At 69.6% G+C, this 16,426-nt stretch overlaps 6 protein-coding genes across 6 annotated transcripts in view; 4 read left to right on the top strand and 2 right to left on the bottom strand.

Moving 5' to 3' along the window:
• CHLNCDRAFT_142090 (hypothetical protein) overlaps positions 1-1,470 on the top strand; it is a gene marked incomplete at both ends in the record, with an annotated part of 2,239 nt that extends 769 nt beyond the window's left edge. The window contains 3 exons of the mRNA XM_005850257.1: positions 892-1,031; positions 1,182-1,209; positions 1,345-1,470. Of these exons, the coding sequence (XP_005850319.1) occupies positions 892-1,031; positions 1,182-1,209; positions 1,345-1,470 (294 nt within the window). The remainder of the gene's footprint in view (positions 1-891; positions 1,032-1,181; positions 1,210-1,344) is intronic.
• Positions 1,471-1,908: 438 nt separating this feature from the next.
• Positions 1,909-5,836, top strand: CHLNCDRAFT_50622 (hypothetical protein; the record flags this gene model as incomplete). Its single annotated transcript, XM_005850256.1, has 9 exons — positions 1,909-2,413; positions 2,514-3,614; positions 3,732-3,881; positions 4,046-4,222; positions 4,362-4,375; positions 4,554-4,599; positions 4,842-4,951; positions 5,142-5,255; positions 5,438-5,836. 9 exons carry the CDS (start codon positions 1,909-1,911, stop codon positions 5,834-5,836), a joined length of 2,616 nt encoding a protein of 871 aa, XP_005850318.1.
• Positions 5,837-6,110: 274 nt separating this feature from the next.
• On the bottom strand, positions 6,111-9,453 carry CHLNCDRAFT_50621 (hypothetical protein; the record flags this gene model as incomplete). Its single annotated transcript, XM_005850001.1, has 12 exons — positions 6,111-6,246; positions 6,394-6,547; positions 6,701-6,782; positions 6,902-6,975; positions 7,110-7,314; positions 7,446-7,548; positions 7,603-7,792; positions 7,925-8,012; positions 8,257-8,418; positions 8,637-8,858; positions 8,975-9,145; positions 9,367-9,453. 12 exons carry the CDS (start codon positions 9,451-9,453, stop codon positions 6,111-6,113), a joined length of 1,674 nt encoding a protein of 557 aa, XP_005850063.1.
• Positions 9,454-9,892: 439 nt separating this feature from the next.
• Positions 9,893-12,602, top strand: CHLNCDRAFT_142087 (hypothetical protein; the record flags this gene model as incomplete). The annotated part of the gene is made up of 8 exons (XM_005850255.1): positions 9,893-10,012; positions 10,140-10,231; positions 10,455-10,559; positions 10,835-10,988; positions 11,157-11,295; positions 11,468-11,550; positions 11,743-11,834; positions 11,936-12,602. The coding sequence occupies 8 exons, from the start codon at positions 9,893-9,895 to the stop codon at positions 12,600-12,602; spliced, it is 1,452 nt and encodes a 483-aa protein (XP_005850317.1).
• A 248-nt stretch (positions 12,603-12,850) lies between these two features.
• CHLNCDRAFT_48138 (hypothetical protein) lies at positions 12,851-15,240 on the bottom strand. The gene is made up of 8 exons (XM_005850000.1): positions 14,970-15,240; positions 14,702-14,780; positions 14,362-14,475; positions 14,029-14,158; positions 13,621-13,788; positions 13,332-13,447; positions 13,109-13,193; positions 12,851-12,960 (listed from the first exon to the last, which is right to left on the bottom strand). The coding sequence occupies exons 1-8, from the start codon at positions 15,032-15,034 to the stop codon at positions 12,905-12,907; spliced, it is 813 nt and encodes a 270-aa protein (XP_005850062.1). The 5' UTR covers positions 15,035-15,240; the 3' UTR covers positions 12,851-12,904.
• Positions 15,241-15,545: 305 nt separating this feature from the next.
• CHLNCDRAFT_50618 (hypothetical protein) overlaps positions 15,546-16,426 on the top strand; it is a gene marked incomplete at both ends in the record, with an annotated part of 11,488 nt that continues 10,607 nt past the window's right edge. The window contains 2 exons of the mRNA XM_005850254.1: positions 15,546-15,706; positions 16,021-16,144. Of these exons, the coding sequence (XP_005850316.1) occupies positions 15,546-15,706; positions 16,021-16,144 (285 nt within the window). The remainder of the gene's footprint in view (positions 15,707-16,020; positions 16,145-16,426) is intronic.

Below are 16,426 nucleotides of genomic sequence, written 5' to 3'. Positions count from 1 at the left end.
GGAGTGCAGGAAAAAGAATGTCGAAAATGGGAGGAAAATTGGCGAAATTGCGCCGAGGGAGGCGTCACCAGCTGTCGCTGTATTGGCCGCGTCTTGACCGCCTGTTCTGGCCACCCGTTCTGGCCCCCTGCTGGCGTGCTGCGATCGCCCCGATTTACGGCACACAGTTCTGACAAAAGCCACAAAAGCACAGAAACACAAATCCATGCAGTCAGCGGCGGCGCTGGGCACGACGCGCTCCCGCCGCTCTCAAGAGCTCTCGGGGAGGCAGGGCAGCATACATCCCGTTCTCTGCTCGTCATTTGCCTCACACACGCTTACCAAGCAGGAAGACACGGTCCCCAGCAGCATACGCTTGCTCGAATCCGCCAGAGCTTAGGATGAGCGGTCGTGGACGAGGTGGACGGTCAGGCGGGCGTGGCGGCAGCAGGTACACAGCCAAGCAGCGCCGGGAGGCCCCGCGGGGGACGCCTGGGAGCTGGGTGCCGGGCTGAACGCGTGGGGCGCCGCATCTGAGGCGACAGCAGCAGTTTGGTGGCCGTTGGCGGCCAGTGTGAGGCTCTGGAGCGTTTGGTGGCCGCGATCGGGCCAGATGCGCTCAGCCCAGGGTTGGCTGTGGGCGGCTCCAGTGCGGGCCTCCAGTGCGGGCCGTGAGGATGCGGGCGCTGGATTGGCGTCGAGGCGGGAGGCGGAGCCGGCGAGGGCGTCCGTGGAGGCTGCATCACCGGCAACGTCGGCGGGCGGGCGCCACGCCGTCTGCCGTCGACGACTCTTGTGTGCAGTTTTGAGTGAGAGACTACCACCCTCCTCTCTTTGTTGGCCAGCAGGGGAGGCGGCGACAGGCAGGGCGGCGGCCGCGGCAGCGGCGGGCCCCGCGGCGGCGGCGTGCAGAAGAGCGGCGGCGGTGACGGCGGCGGTCGTGGCCGGGGTGGGCGCGGGCGTGGCCCTGCTGGCCGCGGCGGGCGTGGCCGCGGCCGCACCGAGAAGCCCAAGACGGCCGAGGACCTGGAGCGCGAGATGGACGAGTACTGGTGGGTGCTGGAGGCAGGCCGCTGGCAGCGCACGTCGCGCGCCGGGTGGCGCCAAGCCGCGCTTGCGCGCCTCTCCCGTGGCCGGTTGTGCCTGTCCCGTGCTCCTATCACCTAGTTGATATCGCTTTACTTGCTGCACGGCTGCTGTAGGCTCCAGGATGACAAGATGGCTTCCAAGGTGGGTGTGCAGCACGCAGGCTACCCGCTGTTGTTTCCTTGTGCCACGCTCCGTCAGCGTCACCCCACCATGCTACTATGGTGCACAAGCTGCTGCTAACAGCTGTTCCCGTGTTCCGCCTCCCATCTGGCACAGAAACTGAATGACGACATGGATGACTACTGGAAGACGGCACCCAAGAAGGGCGATGCGCCCGCGGCGGCGGCGGCCCCCAAGGCGGCGGTGGAGGCTGAGGCGGCAGAGGAGGCTGCCGCTGAGTGACGGCGCCCGCTGCAGCCTGGCGCCTGCTTGCATGTGCAGGGCGCCGCCTAGTTTCCAACACTTGCCATTTTGGACGCCAGCAAGCGCGCCGCGACCCCACCCCTCTCCTGCCCACCAGGTTGCATTTGCTGTATCCACCATTCACACCCTTCCCATCAGCCAACTACTTGACCAGCAATGGATTTCTGTAATCAATCCTCCAAGTGCCTGCCTTTAGCTGCCGCCAAGTGCGCCTGCTGCCGCCAACTAGGCACCAGACCTCAGATGGCCAGCTCCCCGTGGGGCTCCCTGCCGCTCAGAGCAATCCCTGCTTCGTGCGAGCAACTGTTCAAAGACCCCAGGGCGGGTTCCCCTTCTCTTTGTGCGGCGGGTTCGATTCCCGGTGAATGGTGCCCGCTCGCGTCCTCATTCCGCTCTGGCCATGAGCAGCCGCCAGCCATGAGGAGGAGCAATAAGCTCGGCGCGGACTCGCCGCTGGCAGCCGGGCTGCTCCTGCTGGCGCTCCTGCTGGTGCCACCGACGGCGGCGGGCTGGGCCGACCTGGCTCTCACCCCGCCGGGTGAGCCGGAGCTGCTGCCCCGGGATGCCTACCGCCCCATCAGCTGGACGCAGCAGCAGGTTGAGAGCATGCGGCGCAGGGCGCTGCTGCAGCAGCTGGCCGGCGGCGGCGGCGGCGGCGCAGCCGTGCCTCAGCTGCCCGTGTGCGAGCTGCAGCTGTCGTACCGCGTGGTGGACCTCACGGCAGCCAACTTCTCCAGCGTGGCCACCATCACCAACAACCGGGAGCTGGACCTTCTGCACTGGCAGGTGGTGTGGCGCTTTGCCGACTTCCGCCACGTGGTGCTGAGCCGCGCCGACGGCGCCATCCAGCTGTCTCCCGGCTCCCCCAGCGGCGCCCCCGTCCGCCTGGTGGACACGTTCCAAAACGACGGCATCCCTGGAGGTGGGCGGCGTGGGCTGTGGGGTGCCGGCGCTGCAAGCGGCAGGGCCGGCGGCTAGGCAGCGCTTCGCACCCACATGCTACCACCTGCTGCGCGCTGCAGGCGGCGGCACCTACTCCTTCCTGGCAGAAGCCGCCTTCACCGGCCTGCCGCTGCCGCCCGGCAGCGACCAGCAGCTGGGCATAGCCGCGGTCAACATCAACGGCTACCAGTGCAGCCTGGCCGGCGGCGGTACCATGCGGTACGGCCAGTGCACGGCTGGCAGCCCCGACGTCGGCAGCGCCACCGGCCCCGTGCTGCTGCCAGACGGGCAGAGCCCTGCTGGCGGCCCCGCAGTCGTGCTGGTGGAACCAAGCGATGGAGGCGGCGGCTTGGGGACAGGGGGAGGCTGCTGGGCCCAGTTCTGTTGCGGCGTGGTGCTGGTTGACAGCGTGCCGCCGGCCCCGCCGCCCTCGCCCCCGCCGCCACCACCGGTGCCAGAGGTGGTGCTTCCGCCGGTCTCGCTGCAGGCGTCGCCGCCACAGCAGCCGCTCCCGCAGCCGGAGCGGCCGCCGGGGCCTGCCCTCAGCCCGCCACAATTGCCTGCTCAGCCTGGCGGCAGCACCAGCAGCGGCAGCGACAGCAGCGAGAGCGCGAGCAGCGGCCGTGGCAAAGGCAGCAAAGTTGTGCCAGCGGCAGCAGGGGGTGCGGGGGCCGCCGTGCTGCTGCTGGCGGCGGCCGCCATTCTGCTGCTGGTGCGGCGACGGCGGCGACGCAGCAGGCCGGAGCCCCATCCTGGCGAGGCATCGGAAGCCAGCAAACCTGCGCCCACCCCAGTTAGCGGCAGCGAGGTGGCCGCTGGTCTGCGGGTACCAACCGCATTCCTGCAGGGCAGCCCGACACTTAGCTCCATCCTTGTCCCCTCGCCCATGCTGCGCCAGCAAGCGGTGGCGGCAGCGGCGCGGTCAGCGGGCAGCGGCGACCTGCCTGCTGCTGCCGCTGCCGCTGCCGCAGCCGTTGCCGAAGGCGCGGAGCTCATCACTGCCGCCAGCGCGCCGGGCGCAGCCGCACAGGCGGTGCCGCCGTCGGGCCGGAGCAGCAGCGACAGCGCCGGCTCCGGCGGCAGCGCGCCTGCCAGCTGCGGCAGCGGCAGCGTGGACCTCACACACGACGTCACCCTCGCAGAGCAGCTGGGCAGCGGCGCCTTTGGCACGGTGTACCGAGGTGCGCGCGCCGGCGGCGATGTCGAGGCCTGCCATGTGCACCTAAAGCACGCGACTCTTCGTGGGCCAGGACCCTTTTCACCCCGCCTGCCTGGAATGCTCCTCCCTGCCGGTGCAGGCAGCTGGAGAGGGCAGCCCGTGGCGGTCAAGGTGCTGCAGACGGCGGCGGCGCCGCGCAGCAGGGAGCTGGAGAGCTTCAAGCAGGAAGCCAAGGTGCTGGCTGGGCTGCGGCACCCAAACATCGTGGCGCTGCTGGCCGCCTGCACAGGTGCGGCCCTCTTGAGGAGAGGGTGGGGGGCGGCTCGGTGGCTGGCATGGCTTGTGCAGCGGCAGCCGCCGGTGCAGCACCCCTCCCGCGCGCCACGCCGCGCTCAGCCCACGCCTGCGCTGCGTGCCTACCCGCCTCCCTCCGCTGCCCCGCCCCGCCCGCAGTGCCGCCCAACATATGCATCATAGAGGAGCTGGCGGAGGGCGGCTCCCTGCACCAGCTGCTGCACGGGGCCGCGGGGGCGCGGCGCCGCGCGCCGCTGCGCTATGCCCAGCTCCTGGGCGTGGCGGCCGACGTGGCGGCCGCCATGTGCTACCTGCACCCCGGCATCGTGCACCGAGGTTTGCGTTCAGCTGCAGACCGGGCGCGGGACGGGCCGGGAGACGCATACGGTGCAAGCGGCGCTCACCCCTGCTGGTTGCACCCCTCTTACCTGCCTGCCCCTTACCTGCCTGCCCCTGGCCTATCCACCTGCTTCAGATCTCAAGTCTCAGGTAGAAAGCAGGGGGCCCAGGGGGTCCCCATGGCGGCGCAGCTTGGCGGCATGGCTGCGCATGCGGGGCAGGCAAAGGGCGGTGTGGGCTGGGCTGCAGGAGCGCGGGCTCTCTGGTCTGGCGCTTGCACACGTGCTCAGACAGTCGGTCCCTGCCTGCCCGCCGCGCGCCGCCGCAGAACGTGCTGCTCGATGCCCAGGGCCGCGCCATGGTCTGCGACTTTGGTGAGCGCCGCCTGCCGCGCTGTCCCAGCTCCTGCTGCCGGCCTCGCCTGCCGTTGTGCCCTGTGAAAACAGCGGGCGAGGCAGCAAGCGCCGGCCTGCTCTTCACCTGCGCTCGAGGCCCCCAACCACACACAGCGCCTTGCCGCACACGCACCCACCCGGCCTGTAACCTGTCCTGCCCCTTGCGCCTCCACCCTCTGCCCCTGCCCCTAACTCTTGCCCGCGCCTCCCGCCCCCCGCAGGCATCGCCAAGTTCAAGGATCGCACTTTTGTGTCCACGGTTGGAGCGCAGGCGGGCACACCGGCCTACATGGCTCCGGAGCTGTTTGACGGCACCGCCGTCAGCGAGAAGGTGGGCCGGCACGGCGGGCCCGCGGGCGGGCGGCAGCGGGCGCGCACGTCGCGGCTCCTGGGGGGGGCAGGCTGCCATCCAGTCTGGAGGCTGGAGGCCCACAGCCGGCTGCTGCCGCCTGGCCTTGGGTATCGGCATGGCCCTCAAGCTCTGTGCCTGCATCTCGCGCCCACCTGCCCCGCTGCCGCAGGTGGACGTATTCTCCTTTGGGGTGATGTGCTGGGAGATGCTGACCGGGGAGGTGCCGTGGCGGGACCTGCAGGGGCACATGCAGATCATATACCAAGTGGGCGTGCTGCGCCAGGTGAGGAAAAAGGGGGCAGGTTGTGGTGGTGGCGGGTGAGGGGGATGGGGCCGGTCCCACGATTGAAGCTCATCTGCTGGTCTGCCAGCCACTGCCCAGCCAGGCACAGCCATCGCTTGGCTCCCATCCGTGCCTGGCCTCACCTGCTGCTCTCCGTGGTGCCCCCTCCGCTGCTGCCGCAGCGCCTGCCGCTGCCGGCCAGCTGCCCCGCCTTCCTGCGGGGGCTGATCGAGGAGTGCTGGGCTGAGGAGCCGGCGCGGCGGCCCGCCTTCCCAGCCATCCGGCAGCGGCTGCAGGAGGAGCAGGCCAGGGTGGCGGCTGACGTGGCGGCGCAGCAGCATCGTGTGGAGTGCCGCTCCACCGTATCGGAGACGGATGCCTCCTCGGCGGCTGCCGGGGGCTCGGGGGGGCCGGGCAGCAGCCAGGGCAGCTGTGGCGGCGGCAGCTGCCAGCTGGCCACGCCGGAGCCGCCGGCTGAGCAAGCGCCGTCGCCCTTTGCCGCACACGCAGCTCCCTTTAGCAGCGGCAGCAGCAGCAGCAGCAGCGGCGGCAGCGCCAGTCCTGGAGCTGCCAGCTTGTGATCTGGCAGCCATGCAATTTTGTACCGCACTTCAAAGGGAACAGCTGGGACAGCTGTGCCCTCGTTGCCATATTCTGGAATCGTATTTGAATATTGAATGTTTCATTACTCACGGCTTCGAGCTCTCTGTTCTGCTGATAAATCAAGCGTGTCATCAATGCAAAAGGTCAAAGAGAATGTACGAAATACGCGGCGGGTCACAGCTCCCACCGGTCGCCGCCTGCCACCGCAGCTGCCGCCTGCGCCACCGCGGCCGCGGCAGCAGGCGCGGACCGTCAGGCGCCGGCCGCGGACGTGACGGCACCCATGCCGAACCAGGAGGACAGCCACATGGCGGAAGCCTTGTAGTATCGCGCCAGGCTGTCAAAGTCGACATAGGTGATGCCGAAGCGCTTGCTGTAGCCGTCGGCCCTGCAGGGACGCGCAGCGGCAGGGCGGCCAGCCAGCTCAGCAGCAGCTAGCTACAGCATGCTGCGTCCCTCACGATTGCCTGCTGGGCAGCGGGCAAAACAACCTGAACCTGGACCCCACTCCTGCGCCAGGCAGCTGCCGCCTCACCACTCGAAGTTATCCAGCAGGGACCAAGCAAAGTATCCCCGCAGGTCCACGCCGTCGTCACGCTTGGCGGCCGTGGCGTTGGAGATGTACTGCTGGAAGTAGCTGAGCCGGAACTGGTCGCACAGCACCTCCAGCACCGGCTTGCTGGCCTCCCCTGCGGCACGGCAGCGCGGGCGCCGGCAGCGGCGTCGGGGAGTCGGCAGCGGCGGCGGCGGCGGGAACGCATGGCAGGGGGCGTGGCGCAGCGCGCGAGCGGGAGCGGGAGCGGGAATGGAAGCACGTGGGCTGCTGCACCCTGGCGGCAGACCTGGGGCGCTGACTCCGTTCTCAGTAATGATGATGGGAGCCCCGTAGCGGCGGTGGAGCCACCCCAGCAGCGACCTCAGCGCCTGCACACAGTGGGAGAGGGTCAGGGGAGCCGTGGTGCCGATCACAGCGAACCCAAAGCGCTGTCAAGGTGCCAGGATCCAGCGCTAGGCACCACCCGCACAAGGCAAGCATGGCCCACCTTTGGGAAGACAAACAGCCAGGGACTGTCTGCCTGCGGCAGCTGGTAGCCGTCTGAGCTCTTGGTGGTGCTGCCTGCGCGGCAGCACAGCAGCGCATCCCTCCTTGGCAAGGCGCATGCCAAGGCAAGGTGCACGCCAGCGCTTGCGCTCCCCAGCAGAGAGCGATCCAGCAGAGAGCTATCCAGCAGAGAGCCGCGCGCCACTCACTGAGGAGCAGGGGCGGGTTGGTGGCGTTCTGGTACACATAGTTGCCGGTGTAGTGCTGCAGGGCGATGAAGTCTTGCGGGTTGTCCAGGATGAACCGGCGCTGCTCGGGAGTGAAGGAGGGCAGCAGGTCCCCGTACACGGCCTTGCGCTCGGCGGGCCAGTCGCCGCGGTACAGGGGGTCCAGGAACCAGGCTCCGGTGAAGGACTGCGCGGTGCAGGAGAGGGGAGGGGCGTAGTGGCAAGGTGTGCGTGAATGGGTGGGTGGAGGCGGGGCGTGGGCAGGACAGAGCTGCGGAAGATGAGCGGGCACGCCAGGGTCTACGGCCATCTGCAGACCTGCTGCCGCTCCGCCGCCGCCACGTCCTCGGCGCTGCCCGTGTAGGGTGCTGCCCAGCCAATCGCGTTGGTCATCCCGATCTGGCCTCCAGGCACAGACTCCCTGCAGGGAAGCGGGCAGGCGCTGGGAGCGGAGCGATGCATGGGCGGGGCGCACCCTGCACACTCAAGCGAACACGCCTCAAGCGAGCACGCCTGCCCGCAGCTGCGGCAAAAACCTTGCCTGAAGGCGCTGACGGCCGCCGCATGCGCCAGCACGGCATGGTAGGCACACAGGTGCGGCTCGGTGCTGCTGTTGCCCTCCAGGCACCGGGTGCGGTCGGAGCAGCGCCCGGGGGCAAAGGTGCCTGCAGGCAGTGGCAAAACGGCGGCCGGGCACGGGCTTGCTGCGGGCGGCTCCACCGGGCACAAGAGTACAGTATCCCGCACGGAGGCCGGCGCCGAGGCGCTGTTGGCAGGCCCCACGCCCCCTCACGCACCTGTCTCGTAGCCCAGCGGGCAGAACGTTTCCGGCTCATTCAGCGTGAACCAGTACTTCACACGGTCGCCAAACAGGTCGAATGCGGCCTGCGGGGCGAGGCAGGCGACCTTAGAACCGCTGCACACAGTGCGCCCGCAACGGGCCGAGGCAAGAGAGGGGCCACACAACGAAACCGACACTCTCGCAGCCACCAACACAACCGCCTACCGAACACTCAACCGCACGCACACACACACGCCGACACGCAGCCACCAGCCGCGACCCACCCACACGCTCGCACACACACACACACACACACACACACAGGCGTGCCCAGCCCACGCGCCGGACCTGCGCATAGGCGGCAAAGTCCTCCACGATGCGCTCGTCCACCCAGCCCCCGTACTCGTCCTGCAGCGCCTGCGGCAGGTCCCAGTGGTACAGCGTGACCCACGGCTCGATGCACGCCGCCCGCAGCGCGTCGAACAGGCCGTCGTAAAACGCCACGCCCTCCTGCGCCACGCGCGAAGCAGGGTGGGCGGGCAGGCGGGTGGGAGGGCGGGCGGCCGCGGCCAGGCCGAGGGCAGGGAGGGAGGGCGGAGCGGCCGCGGCGGCGCGCTGCTGCCTCCGGGCCCTGCTCCCCAAACGCGTGTTCGCCAGTTTCCCCGGCAGCTCCCGCCCCTGCTTGCCAGCACCCAGCCACCCGGCCAGCCAGCCACCCAGCCACCCACCGGGTTGAGGTCGCCGACGGTGCCGTTTGGGAAGAGGCGGGTCCAGGAGAGGCTGAGGCGGAAGTTGCGCAGGCCCAGGCTGCGCATCAGCGCAATGTCGTTGGCCCAGCGGTGGTAGAAGTCGTCGGCGCGGTCGCCTGTGTCGCCTTCGTGCGTCTTGCCCGGCAGGTGTGAGAAGGTGTCCCATATGCTGGGCCCGCGCCCGCCCTCGGCGGCGGCGCCCTGCCAACCAGTGGAGGAGCGAAGCGAAGGCGCTCGGTGCGGCGGACCGGTTGCCAGCGGCGGCGGCAGCAGGGCAATTAGCGGCAGCGGCGCGGCAGCAGCGGCAGAGGCGGTACCTCCACTTGGTAGGCGGCGGTGGCTGAGCCCAAGAAGAAGGGCGCCTTGGATGCGGCGGGCACGGCCAGAGGGTTGGGGCAGGCGCCCCGCGGCGCAGGGGCGGCAGCGGAGGCAGCCCCCGCCGGGGGCACAAACGGGCCGGGGCGCAAGGTGCTGGTGGAGCCGTCAAGCTGCAGGGCAGGGGAGTGGAGGCTAGGTGATGCGTTCAAGGCCAGCCATCTGGTGTGGTGGCTGCCAGCTGGCGCAGGCGGGCGGCACCCGCACAATGAAGTCTGCAACGCTGCGGCGCGCTGCTGCCTCGTGTCAGGTCGCTGGTAGCAGGTGAGCCAGCCCTAACTCCGGCTGGTCCCTGAGACATGCCGCGTGAGATGTTGGGAACTAGCAGGCCCACCTCTGTGACTGTGCATTCCACTGTTTGCGCTCTGGTGGACGACGACAGGCACAGCAGGATCGCCGCAACCAGCGGCCCCCAGCCCATCCTGGCACCCCCCCGAGAGTCGCTGCGGTCGTGTGTGTGCTTTGAAAACCCGTGGGGGAGCGTGCAGATGGTGATCAGACTGGTTGAAAGCGTGCAAACGCCCCAGGGAGGTGGGTTGGGTAGCAATCAACACAGCGCTCGCAGCGCCTCAGCGCCGCCACCTGGCCCAGCTGAATACTCCAGCATGCCGAAATCGGCAGACGATGGAAGTCGCGCAGCTGGGTTCAATTCAAATCTAGGAAGCGCTATTGATGCCAGCGTAAAAATCGGGCGTTTGCGACCTCCACTGATCGCACCGGGGCAGACCTGTTTGCACCTCCTGTAGCTTCTGCGGCAGCAATTAGAGCGCAGGCACATCGGCAGGCGGCTCCGACCTGCGCCCGCCACCGCCGCCGCCGCTCACCAGGCCAGCCCCGGGGGGGTCCCGCTGCCGCCAGCGATGAAGCTGCTGTGCTGGAACATCAACAGCCTGGCGCCCACCGTGCGCAACGCGGTGCTCAAGCACGGCAGCTGGCTGGGCTTCTTCCAGGAGCACGGCCTGGACATTGCGTGCCTGCAGGTGCGGCCCCGGCCTTCATTGCCAGCACCCACCGAAACTCGCTCTCTCTGCTGCCTGCCCAGGCACCCTGCCGCGCCTGCGTGCGTGGGCTAACGCGTTGCCTGCCTGGGCGCATGCCCGCCGGCAGGAGTCCAAGGTGCCCGAGGACAAGCTCACCAAGGAGCTGTGCTGCGTGGACGGCTACCAGAGCTTCTGGGCGCACTCCAGGCAAGGGCGGGGGTGTCGTTTCCCAAGCTCCAGCTAAAGTACTGGCTGCTGGGTCTGGGCCCAACAGCAGTGCTGCCCAGGGTCCAAGCCAGGCATCCGCTCCGCAGGCTGGCCTCCCCAGGGTGCACCGGGCACCAGGCCCGCCAGCCAGATGCCCAGCACACGCGGAAGGCCTCCCGTCAGGCAGCCAGCCGGCTGCGGGCCCGGCCCCAGCACCCCTGTTCCCATCTGCCAGCCACGCCCCCGACATCCCTCCCGGCCCCGCCGCCGCCCAGCGGTGCAGGGAGAAGAAGGGGTACAGCGGCGTGACCACCTACGCCTCTGATGCCTACGCCCCGCTGTCCTGCCAGGCAGACTGCCTGGGTTCAGGGGAGGAAGACATCGACAGGGAGGGCAGGCAAGCTCGGCTGCTCGGCTGCGCATCCCCCGTCCATTCCCTTCCCAGCCGTTTCCCGGCTCTCCCTGCTCACTCCCAGCCACCCCCCGTCTCCCTCTCCCGCTGCCCCCACCTCCCTGCCCCTCCCCCCGTTACCTGCCTCCACCCCATTTACCTGAGCCCCATCCCTCCTGCCTCACCCGCCCTTGCCCCCAACTCCCATCACCTCCCCTCAACAGGGTCCTGATCACCGACCACGGCGCCTTTGTGCTGGTGAATGTGTACGTGCCCAACGCCGGCGACCGCCCCGACCGCCCCCGCCTGCACTACAAGCTGCGCTTCCTGGCCGCGCTCAGGCGCAAGTGCGAGGAGCTGGCGGTGGCGGGGCGCGAGGTGTGCGGCGCGCCTGCTGCGGCTGCCGCATCGTGGCTCGGCTCGAGGGCTGGCCGCCCTGCTGCACACCCAGCGCCACCTGGGGCCTGCTCATCTCGCGCCCAAATAGCTTCCCGCCCCGCCCCGCCCCGCCATGCCCCGCCCCGCCCACCCCTTTTTGCCCTGCAGCTGCTGCTTGTGGGAGACTTTAACGTTCCAGCGGAGGCGCGGGATGTGCACCCGGACCTGCTGCCGGGAGGCTCCCTGGATGAGCTGTATGGGCAGGAGGAGCGCGCCGCGCTGCACGCCCTCACAGCCGCCTACCCAGGTGGGGCGCGGGTGCTGGCCTGGCCCCAGCCAGCCCAGGCAGAGCGGGTGAATCGTGCGGCGTGGCAGAGCTTGCATGGGCCTGCCCCCGGCTGGCGCCTGCCTCTGCGGGCCGACTGCTCCCACAGGGCCCCCCTTCAGCCTGCTGGGCTCGCACCTGTGCCCCCCTGCAGACGTGTGGCGGCGGCTGCACCCCCAGGAGGCCGCCACCTACTCTGTGTGGAATGAGAAGACCAGCGCCCGAGCCTTCAACAGGGTGCGCCTTCCTTCTGCGCTGGACCCTGCGGCCGGGCCTGGCCGTCTGCTGCCCGGGCCCTAGTTTGATTGACCCCACGGGCGCGCGACGCGGGTTTCGGCAGCCGGCCTTCGCGCTCTCCCGCCGCCTGGGCCCGCCCCTGCCGCCAGGAGAAGCTGCTGCTCCTGCTGCCTGCCGCCTGCCCGCCTGCAGGGCCTGCGCATAGACTACGTGCTGTGCACGCCGGGCCTGCTGGGCAGGGTTGTTTCCTGCGAGATCCTGGGCCCCGAGGTGCTGCCCCCCAAGTGGAGCGACCATGCAGGCGGGTGGCGCCGCCGCCCGCGGCTGCTGGCGTGGCACTGCTGGCAGGCTGCCGCTCCCGCCGCCACCCTCTGGCTTGCCGCAGCCGACCCTGCGCTCCCTGCCACTCTGGCCGCTACTGCCCGCCCCCTGCCCCAGGCATGCTGCTCAAGCTGCGGGACGTGCCCCCGCTGCCGCCGCACCCGCCCTGCCAGGAGTGGCAGCGCCTGCACCGCCGCTTTGTGGACACCAGCCAGCGGAGCATACTGGGCATGTTTGGCGCCGCCGGCAAGAAGCGGGCGGCGGCAGCGCCTGCGGCACCAGCGGTGCCAGGCTCGGCAGCAGCGGCGGCACCTGCGCCGGAATCGGCAGCAGCAGGGCCAGGAGCAGGGAGCAAGGGTGCGGAGGCAGGCGGCGATGGTGCGGATCAGGATGCGGGGCATCGCAAGAAGCAGCGGCATGATGGAAGCGAGGCGCCGGCGCCGGCAGCAGAGGGGGATGCAGCACCGCCAGGCCCCGCAGGGGAAGATGGCAGCGGGCAAGATGCAGGCGAGCAGGGCGGTGGCGCAGCAAGCGCGGGAGAGGCCAAGCCAGGCAGCCGCAGCGGCGAGGCGGCAGGAAAGCAACAAAGCGGCAAGCCTGCTGCTGGGCGCGGCAAGGCGCGTGGCAAACAGCAGCAGAAGCAGCAGCAGCAGAAAGGCGTAAAGGAGGCGTCGGAAGGGGGCGGGCAGCGCACGATAGGCTCATTCTTTGCTGCAGCGGGCGGCGGCTGAAGACGGCCAGCCAGCCAGCAGCCAACTGGCTAGCTACGCCTGCCTCTCCCCATGTTTGAAAAAGCACTCGCAGATACTTGTATGATGCCATGCGGCCACATGCCACGCTGCACTACCGTTTGCCTGTAAGACTACCCACGCCGCAGCATTCCGTTGGACAATGCCGGCGTGGCGGCGCTTCATGCTGCGAGCTCGCTGTCCCAGGTCCCAGGGTGTGGCAGCCCTGGGAACACTGGCTTGGCCTCCCTGGCTGGGGAGGTTACATCAAAGGCTGGCCGGGCAGAATGAAATGGCAGGGCGGCTCAGATGACCGCACGCAGGCTGCTGGCAAGCTCGGCCATCCGCTTCAATCCCTCGTCTGCGGTGTGTACGGGGAAGGGGGCAGCAGCCACATCAGCCATTCACTCTCGGCAGAGAGGACAGTGCGACAGCAGCAGGCAGACCTTGAGCATACCAGAAACTTTGGCTGACCTCCACCCAGCCAGCCGCCTCAGCCAGCCGCCCACCTGGCGAGCCAGACTCGCCGAGCGCCTTGACCAGCGCGCTGCCGCAGATGACGCCCTCCGCGCCCCACGCCTTGATCTGCTGTGCCTGCGGGCCGGGTGGGCAGCGTCGCAGCAAACCGCGGGTCGGGGGTGCTGGCAGGCATGCTACGCGGGTTACCACTAACGCACAGCATGCATGCATGCATGCATGCGGGTGACAGGCAGCCAGGCGGGGCGCCCCCACCTGCTCCGGCCCTGACACGCCAAAGCCCACGCAGACCGACTTGTCCGTCACCGACTGCAGCTGCTTGATGAGGCCCTCCACCCGCGACTCCATGCTGCCGCGCATGCCCGTCACGCCTGCGGCAGGTGGCGCAGGCGCACACGCCGGCGGGGGCTGGTGGGCTGGTGGCGGCAGGACATGCCTGCCCAGCCACCCCCCCCCCACACACACACAGCCTCTCTTTACAAACAAACGGTTGTGAAGACCCCGCTCAACGCCGCCAAAAACACCACTCAACACCACACCGCACCGGTGAGCGACACCAGGTAGACAAAGCCCTGAGAGCTCTCGGCGATGGCGCGCATGCGTGGCTGCGGCGTGGTGGGCGTGGTCAGCAGCACCAGCTCCAGGCCGTGCTGGGAGGCCACGGCACGGATCTCGGGCGTCTCCTCCAGAGGGATGTCAGGCACCAGCAGGCCTGCGGGCACAGGCAGGCAGGCAGGCAGGCAGGCAGGTGGGCAGAGGTGGGCGGCGGCAGCAGGTTGCGGCGTGCAGGGGGATGGCAGCAGGGGCGCAGGCAAACGAATGCTGGGCTGCGCTGCTTGGCTGCCCTCTCGCTGAGCCATGTGCGCACGGCTGGGCAGGGGAGCAGGCGCCGAGCCGTCCCGCCGCCCGCGCCTGCCTGCCAGCACCGCGGCCCGCCCCCAACCACACACACCCGACGCGCCGGCCTCCTTGGCCTGGCGGCAGAACTTGTCCAGGCCGCGGGCCATGATGGGATTGTAGTAAGTGAACATGACGATGGGTGCCCGGATGGTGGCGCTGGCCTGCCGCACCACATCCAGCACCTGCATTTTCCAGGGGACAATGGGCGGGATGGTGGGGTGGGGTGGGGTGGTGAGAGTAGCTGGTGATTGTGGTGGTGGCGGCGGTGGGGTGGGGGGGAAGGTGGCAGCGGGGTTAGCAGCGGCCCCGATCGGCAGGCAGAGGATGCGGGATGCGAGGGGAGAGCATCCCGGGGCAGCCCCAGCCGCGGCGGCGCCGCCCTCGCCTTGTCCATGGTCGTGCCCTTTTGCAGCGCGCGGGTGGCGGCGGCCTGGATGGTGGGACCGTCAGCCAGTGGGTCGGAGTAAGGGAAGCCCATCTCAATCACGTCGGCGCCCAGCTGCACAAGAGGGCAGGGGGCGCGGGGCCAGGGTAAGCAGCAGGGGTGGGCCCGGCGTTCCGGCGCATGCGGGCGTCTCGGCGGTGCAGTGCTCACGCGGCGGGCAGGTGGTTGGGATGGAGCGTGGAGGCCGAAAGGCGCCACGCAGATGGGTGCAAGTGCGGGCAGGGCCCCTGCTCGGCTGCCTCCACCCCCCTGCCCCGGAGCACGACGAGGTGATACCCACCTCGTCTAGCTTCTGCAGCGCCTTGACGGTGGTGGCCGCATCCGGGTCGCAAGCCACGAGGAAGGGGATGAACGCCACCCTGCGATGGCGGCAAGCAAGGGCAGCGCGCGGCATGCTGGACTGCTGCACGGCCGCCCCTGATGCCGTGCCGGCTCCTGTCCCTGCTGCCCCTTTTGCTTCCCGATGGAACAGCCCCAGCTGTGCGCTGCACCCCTCAGGTTGAGGAGCGGTCGAGCGGGAGGTGGCGCTGCGGCGGCCGGCGACTCACTTGCCCTGCTTCTTCAGCTCCGCCATGGTGCCCGAGACACTCTTGGTCTCTGTGCTCGCCGCCATGGCTGCAGTACGCACCGATGCGGGCCGGCAGCGTGGGGCTGAAGACCGTGGGGCTTGCAGCTGAGGGGGGCCGTGGCGCAGCGGCTGCACTCTAAACCGGTTGGACCTGCTGCCGCTGCAAGTGGAGAGCCGGGGGCAATGTGCCACTGCCTGGCCCACTGCCTTGGTGGCGAGCATGGCAGGCATGGGCTGCAGGGAGGCCGGCTGCACCCAGATCCTCCGATGGCACCAGAAAGCAGCAATCGCAATGAAACAACCGGCATTTCGCCTGCTTGCCACCAGCTTTCCAGCCCGCCAACCCGCCCCCAATTGAGGCCTGTCTGGGCACCCGACAGCCGACCTGCGTGTTGCACCAGTCCTGGGCAGCTGTGGTGCGCATACTGTGGGCCTCAGCGGTGCCTGTAGGCCTCACCCTACCCAAGCCACGATGCCAGCGAACCAGCAGGAACCCTGTGCCTAAAGCTCACGCACCCCCAGAAAGAGGGGTGTCGGAGGCGGCCGGGGCTTGCCCATGGGCCGGCGCAAGAAGGCCCAAGCCAGCGACGCCGCGACCGCCGCCGCCACCGCAGGAGGCCCGCCGCTGGACCGCGGCCAACTAGCAGACTGCCTGTCGCAGACGAGCAAGATTGCGGCAGAGTGCAACTCCATTCTGCGGGACCTGCTGCGCGGCAGGTGCGTGGGAAGGCTGCCCGCCGGGGGGGCGGCACTCTGCTGTGCACCGCTTGCGTGTGGCGAGGCGGGCTGTGCCTGCCAATGCCGCCTTCCCGCTCATGGCAGGCAAAGGCCCTGCCTTGCGCTCCACTGCCAGACAAGAACACCCAGAAGCTCCACCTTTGGCACCTGTGCAGCCAGCACCTGCATCCAGCCATCCGCAGCCGTGCCCCCGACCCTCCACCTGCCGCCGCCGCCTGCGGGCCGCCCGCCGCCGCCTGCCGCCCCACCGCGCCTGCCGGCCGCCCCGGCGCTGCCCTCCCGCCCTCCCGCAGGTCCCCGCAGCACCAGGACCTTCAGAGGTTGGCCAGCCAGGTGCTGATGGGACAGTCCCTGGGGCTGACCGACCTGCAGCGCAAGATGGAGAGCCAGCAGGCGACGCTGGCAGAGCTGCTCAAGGTGCGGGCGCACGTGCGCCCGCAGCCAGCGAATGACACCTGCGCAGCCGGCCAGCTGCGCGCGGGGCCGCTCATGGCACCGCCTGCGCCCACCCAACGCTGCTGCTGCGCCCGCCAAGTGCTTGCCCGGTGCTGCCGCGCCGCCAGCCTGCCGCCTTCGGTTCTCCTGCACATGCCTGACCGGAACAGTAACGCTCCCTCCCCTGCCTGCATCCTGCGCAGATGCTGAAGCCCGCTGCCGGCGCGGCGGCGCTGGGGGCGCCCCTGCCCTCTGATAGCGATG

This window comes from Chlorella variabilis (genome assembly GCF_000147415.1).
Source record: "Chlorella variabilis unplaced genomic scaffold CHLNCscaffold_4, whole genome shotgun sequence".
NCBI lineage: Eukaryota > Viridiplantae > Chlorophyta > Trebouxiophyceae > Chlorellales > Chlorellaceae > Chlorella > Chlorella variabilis.
The sequence above is the reverse complement of the archived record's forward strand: the minus strand, read 5'-3'. Positions and strand labels throughout refer to the sequence as shown.